Below are 6603 nucleotides of genomic sequence, written 5' to 3'. Positions count from 1 at the left end.
GCATTCTGTCCTATCTGATCTCTGTTTCATCTTTCACCTTAGCCCAGATTCAGGTAGAGAGAGAGGGTTATCAATCCAGAGAGCAGATAAGCAAGCCCAGGCATCCTGAGGCTGTCTCTGGATTTTCTTGTTCCCAAATTGCTTCGTCTTGAACAACTGGACAGAGTCCACTGTAGAGAATTACATGGTTTCTAGGTTCGCATACGCACTTCTCAGCCTCGGGGTACTTTGTACGCAGAAAACATTTGACAATACCCAGAAACCTATTTCTGTCACAGCCTTGTGGGACAGGGAACTGCTCTAAGTACCCAGTCAGTGAAAGCCTTGCAAGGATGATGCTAACTAACATCCTTCATGCATAGGTCACCCCACAACACAGCACGTCAGCAGTGTGCTCTAGATCGAGGGTTTGTTTCTTCCGTGTGCCCCGTCCCAGAAGACTGGCAAATGACTTGGCCTGGCTGATGGCGGAGATCATGAGCCCCCCCATCCCCACCCCCAGCTCTGCACTATGTAATGGGTCTGCAGGAGATCCAGGCCCTCAGCTGCAAGCCATGCTGTGTGCTGCCCACCCTCCCCAAGCCCTTAGTCTGCTGAGTCACTTGGAACAGGAGGCACACTGATGTTTCCGCTGTCATGACAACAGCACATTGCCTTAGAAATGCGCGCGCGCGTGTGTGTGTGTGTGTGTGTGTGTGTGTGTGTGTGTGTGTGTGTGTGGTGGGAGAACAGTAATGACATGATGGGCGTGAGGAAAAGGGAATATGGCACCTCAGAAGCATACTTTAGGGTAGGGTAGGGCAGGGCCATGGAGGGGCTCCTGAGACCTGGTGGGAAAGGGTTAATGCTGCTCATGGAGCTCTGTTGGAAGGAAGACAGAAAAGGACAAGGCTGAGTCTCAGAGGCCTCTGCTCCCCACAGCACTGGGACCACTCCCCGTCTCCATCCTGTTCACATAGCCTGCTCCCCACAGCACTGGGACCACTCCCCGTCTCCATCCTGTTCACATAGCCTGCTCCCCACAGCACTGGGACCACTCCCCCTCTCCATCCTGTTCACATAGCCTGCTCCCTGCTCATGGAAAGCCTGGCATGGATCACACAGCTGCCAGTCACAGCCTTGGCTCTGGGGCCCCAGAGAGGTGGGGCAATCCCAGAAGGGCAAGGAGCCAGGAGTGGATTTGGGGTGCAGCCCAGCGTGCTCCCTGCCTTTTAAGCAAAGGTTATCACCAGGCCAGCTAAACTTAGCAATTAGGCTCTTCAGCTAGAAGAGCAGGGGGCTGTCTCAAGTTGCACCGGCCTAGCAAAGAGGCCCCAGGATCCCCGTCCTGCACCTGCTGAGCTTCCCTAACCCTTCCAAGCGCTCAGAACCCACCTTTTCCACCCTCCCTACACTTCCGAACAATGAGGAATCGCTTTTCTCCTTCCCACTTGTGGGAAGGGACTGGGGGCCGGCCTGTTCCGGCTCAGGACATAATACCTCCCCTTCCACATGTTCCCCTCTGACCTCACCCTGCGACCACGAGGGCAGCCAAGAAAGGAGAGTCCCTGGCTGCAGGGCCAGCAGGCACGTCCCAGGACGGGGAGGGACTTCCGCCCTCACGTCCAGCTCTCCACCCTGGGGCTGCAGTGGGTGAAAGGAGCAGTGTCTCCTGGCCTGGGCGGCGCAACCCTCAGGTTCCGAGGAGGGACACTATGGGCGGCCTATTGGCCTCCTCCAACCCAACCCACAACCAGGATACTGCCCCCACTCCGGGGGCCCCAACCTAGGCCTTAGCTGGTGAACACAGAGAGGTGTTTGTAAGTCTCAGTTACCAGGTCTCCAGGCTGTAGGGCACCCCGATCTATGGCGTAGGGACCGCCCCTTCAGGCCTCTTCCCTAGCCTCCTTGCCCTTACAGCCCAGTCCACAAGCCAGGCCTCAGGCCCAAGAAAAGGAAGCCAGGAAGCCTGGGGGAGGGGGGCTGCGAAGGGCCCCCGCAGGAGGCAAGGTAGCCCCTCCCGGGCTGTTTCTTCTGCTAGCTTCTTATTTTGCCTGTGTCACTACCGAAGAACAACGAGGAGAAGATCCCCAACTTTTCCGCAGCCTTTTCAAAAGGGGGAGAGGGTCGACGGTGCAGCTGTGGGCAGCCCCTCACTTCTGTTCCATTTCCCCCCTTCCCGCAGCTCCCAAGGTCCTCCCATCATATTCGGGCCGCAACTTTCAGGTCCCTGGGCCCTGGATGTCCTTGGTGCACACTGCTCGCCCTTAAGTCCATAGTCTGTATTCCCTCAGCCCTATCCTGGGATCCATCACCGGGTCAACTCCCCAGCCGGTCAATCTCAGCTCCCCTCCCCCTCCCAGCCTGGAGCCCACACGTTTGGTGCGTGCACATTTCAAAAACGAGGCGGGTCCAAGAAGAAGGGGGGGAAAAAAAAAACCGAGAGAGAGCGGCCCAGCTACTCGCGGCTTTACGGGTGCACGTAGCTCAGGCCTCAGCGCCCTTGAGCTGGGACTGGAGGAGCGGGGCGGGAGGCGGGGCGCACGTCATAAGCTCCCCACCCCCACCCCGGTTCCTATAAATACGGACCGCAGCCCTCCCCGGTGCTCTCTGCTCCTCCCTGTTCCAGAGACAGCCGCATCTTTCTGTGCAGTGCCAGGTGAAAAACGCAGAGCGGGCCGCAGGAGGCCGGGGACCGTCGGAAAGCGGGAAGGGGGCGCGCGCTGTCCGGGTCTGGGGGCGCTGGTGCGAGTTCCGCTGGCCGAGCCCGGGCTCCGCATTGCAGGGCTGGAGGAGGACGTGATGGGGCGCACGGCGGGAATGGAGGCGGGGAGGGGGAGGAGGGGTCGCCTGGTGCACCGTGGGCCACGCTGATCTCTCTTGCTTCTCCCGCAGCCTCGTTCCTGAGACACGATGGTGAAGGTCGGAGTGAACGGGTGAGTTCGGGGCTGGGCCAGGGTGGGGCTCCGGGCCCCGTTCCGTTGCGTGTGCAGGTCTAGCAGACCCGGGGCTTTGCAGTAGCGTAGGGAGGTGGATGGGTGGCCGCCGCATCCAAGGAGACCTCAAGGTCAGCGATCGGACGGTCCATGGCTCCTGGCTGTGGCGCCGCACGGAACCCCGCTCTTGAGGGGATGAGCAGCCCGCAGTCTATGCTAGGACCACCCCACCCCCCGCGCGCACGCCTGCTCAGGATCCATCTCCTAATCCCCTGGCTGGGGCTTCTTTCTTTACTTTCGCGCCCTGAGGAGTCACGTGTCAGGAGGGGAGCCCCTCCCCCCCATCGCCCCCTTCCTCCTGATCGGTGCACCCGGCTGCGAGGTGCACACGCCTTAGCGCATCACCTCCTCAGGGCTTCCCTTAGGGTAACTGGCCGCCGCCATGTTGCAAACGGGAAGGAAATGAATGAGCCACCGTTAGGAAACCTTCCATCGGCCTTCCTCCTCCCTAGCTTGTGACTAACCTTCCCGCCTCCTCCCTCTGCCGGGTGGAGTTGCCTCTGTCCTGTAAGCCAGGTGATGCAAGGCTTCCGTGCTCTCAAGAGGGCTTCTACCTCACAAGCCGTCTCATCTTATTAGCCTCGAAGCAGCCTCAAGCCTGATTTTCCTCGGGCATAGGATGCATTCATTTTTGTAGATTGTTCTCCAAGAATCCAAGTGGACTTGAGGTCCCTTGCCCTCCTAGCGCCAGAGGTGTGGTAGCCGTGGCGTAGGGCGCGGGGTGGGGGTGGCTGAGTCATGGCGGGGTTCCAAAAAGAAAATTTCCACCACAAAATGGCTCCGGTGGTAGCAGCCCCTTCCCTCCGTAACCTCCACTTCCCGTCACAGCCTAACACTGACCCAAACCCTATAGGCCAGACTGTAAAGGTCACTAAGAGGATTGGGTGTCTCTGAACCTCGGGATCCTGCCCTTCTCCTCACTCCATTCCCCAGAAACCAGATCTCCCCGCTCCACCCTAATCTGAGGTTAAATTTAGCTGTCTGACCTTTCTCTCTCTGGGGTCTGAGCTCCTCCACCCTGTCGGCCCTACACACATCTGTTGCTCCTGCTCCTGATTTTTAGTTAGGAAAGACAGGTGTTTCGCAAATTCCAGCCCTGGGATTAGGGGTTGGAAAGCCCACTGGTTTTCTCAACCTCTTTCACTTCGGGGGAGGGACTTGGAGGAAGCAGGTGGGCTGGCCCTGCCCCGCTCATCCTGACCTTTAACCTTGCCCTTTGAGCTTGGGCTGCTGAGTGCACAAATCCTTCCTGTCCAGGGGTGTAGCCTGAAGCCGGGCCAGGCTGGAACAAACTTCCCAGGGCATGAGTGGTGGGGGTGGTGAATGCCTTGTGCCCAGACGGGGGCACACTGCCACTTCCTAGAGACTTGAAGTGACTGGGGTGGGGACAAAGCTTTGAGCCTAATCGCCTCTTGGACAGGAAAGGAACCTCCAGTTTATGACTGCTGTAAAAGCCTCGGGTGCTCAAGGAAGATAAAATTAGACCTCGTGGGGCTTCCTAGGCAAGGAGGCCTTCTATATTTGGGTTCTGCGTCTAAGCATTCAGTCCTGAATCTCAACAAAAAGTGCTCTGCCTTTGCTGTACCGCTGTACAGCAGACTATGTTTCTCAACAACCATGGGACAACTGTATTCTGCCTTCTCAAGAGTGAGTTCGCCCAGTGCTGACTAGACCCACGAGGAGTTCTCTAACCCCAACAACTCCCCTCTCTTTTTCTTGCCTCTCAGATTTGGCCGAATTGGACGCCTGGTTGCCAGGGCTGCCTTCCAGTCTGGCAAAGTTGATATTGTTGCCATCAATGATCCCTTCATTGACCTCAACTACATGGTGGGTACTGCTCCTGCGGTGGATGGGGGCAAGCTGCTGACAGTCCCTTGATGCCTTCCGCCTCGTTCTTCCAGGTCTACATGTTCCAGTATGACTCCACCCATGGCAAGTTCAACGGCACAGTCAAGGCTGAGAATGGGAAGCTGGTCATCAACGGGAAGGCCATCACCATCTTCCAGGAGTATGTATGGGGAGTGGACGGGATGCTTTGAGGTGCTTAGTATGGGGTGGAACTGTCCAGTCCATGACACTCCTGTCCATGACACTCCTGTCCTGCTCCCCACCTGCAGGCGAGATCCCGCCAACATCAAGTGGGGTGAGGCTGGTGCCGAGTATGTTGTGGAGTCCACTGGTGTCTTCACCACCATGGAGAAGGCTGGGGTAAGTGAGCGGAAGGCTGAAGATGAGGGGAACCCTTCCATTTAGTGTGGCCCAAAAAGGAAGGACTGGGTCCGAAATCGATTTCTCCTACACAGGCCCACTTGAAGGGCGGGGCCAAAAGGGTCATCATCTCCGCCCCTTCTGCTGACGCCCCCATGTTTGTGATGGGTGTCAACCATGAGAAGTACGACAATTCACTCAAGATTATCAGGTAAGGATGTCGAAGTGGACAGGCAGGGGTGAGGTTACAGGAGGCAGAGTCTCATAACTTGCCTTTTCTCTTCAGCAACGCTTCCTGCACCACCAACTGCTTAGCCCCCCTGGCCAAGGTCATCCATGACAACTTTGGCATTGTGGAGGGACTCATGACCACAGTCCACGCCATCACTGCCACCCAGAAGACTGTGGATGGCCCCTCTGGGAAGCTGTGGCGTGATGGCCGTGGGGCAGCCCAGAACATCATCCCTGCATCCACCGGTGCCGCCAAGGCTGTGGGCAAGGTCATCCCAGAGCTGAATGGGAAGCTCACGGGCATGGCCTTCCGTGTTCCTACCCCCAATGTGTCCGTCGTGGATCTGACATGCCGCCTGCAGAAACCTGTACGTATGGGTCGGTTGGGGGTTGTCTCTGGTGTAAGGGTGAGGCTGGGGCTTCGATAATCATCTTGATTTTTGCCCTTAACAGGCCAAGTATGACGACATCAAGAAGGTGGTGAAGCAGGCGTCGGAGGGCCCACTAAAGGGCATCCTGGGCTACACTGAGGACCAGGTTGTCTCCTGTGACTTCAACAGTGACCCCCACTCTTCCACCTTCGATGCTGGGGCTGGCATTGCTCTCAATGACAACTTTGTGAAGCTCATTTCCTGGTATGTGGGGATCGGCTTTTGAAAGTAACATGGGGTTTGGCACCCCCTGGTGGCTAGCTCAGAAAAGAAACCCTTCCTAACTGTCCTCCCAATGCACTCTAGGTACGACAATGAATTTGGCTACAGCAACAGGGTGGTGGACCTCATGGCCTACATGGCCTCCAAGGAGTAAGAAGCCCGCCCTGGACCACCCACCCCAGCAAGGACAGCAAGAGAGCCCCTCGGCTGCTGAGCAGTTCCTGTCCCATCTCAGCCCCCGATACTGAGCATCTCCCTCACAGTTTCCATCCCAGACCCCCAGAACAACAGGAGGGGCTTAGGGAGCCCTACTCTCTTGAACACCATCAATAAAGTTCACTGCACCCATCTTCCTTGGTGTCTCAATCCAGGGTCGGGGGAGGGAGGCTGTGACCTAGCAAGGTTGGGAAGGCTTCAGAGCTGCATCCTAAACTCAGGCTACCTGTCTGGAACAGGAGAAAACCACCTGACCTGTCTGGCAACATGAGGAATAGGGCTGACAGGGGACAGGAAGTGTGTATGGTCTTTGAGCCCTG

The 6603-nt window shown here is 57.4% G+C and overlaps 1 protein-coding gene across 1 annotated transcript; it reads left to right on the top strand.

The window, feature by feature from the left end:
- Positions 1-2866: 2866 nt before the first annotated feature.
- On the top strand, positions 2867-6434 carry Gapdh (glyceraldehyde-3-phosphate dehydrogenase). Its single transcript, XM_059258621.1, has 8 exons — positions 2867-2915; positions 4703-4802; positions 4877-4983; positions 5093-5183; positions 5279-5394; positions 5470-5782; positions 5868-6049; positions 6152-6434. The coding sequence occupies exons 1-8, from the start codon at positions 2893-2895 to the stop codon at positions 6219-6221; spliced, it is 1002 nt and encodes a 333-aa protein (XP_059114604.1). The 5' UTR covers positions 2867-2892; the 3' UTR covers positions 6222-6434.
- The last annotated feature ends 169 nt before the right edge of the window (positions 6435-6603 follow it).

The sequence above is a fragment of the Peromyscus eremicus genome, chromosome 3, assembly GCF_949786415.1.
Source record: "Peromyscus eremicus chromosome 3, PerEre_H2_v1, whole genome shotgun sequence".
Lineage (NCBI taxonomy): Eukaryota > Metazoa > Chordata > Mammalia > Rodentia > Cricetidae > Peromyscus > Peromyscus eremicus.
This window is presented reverse-complemented; position numbering and strand designations above follow the sequence as displayed.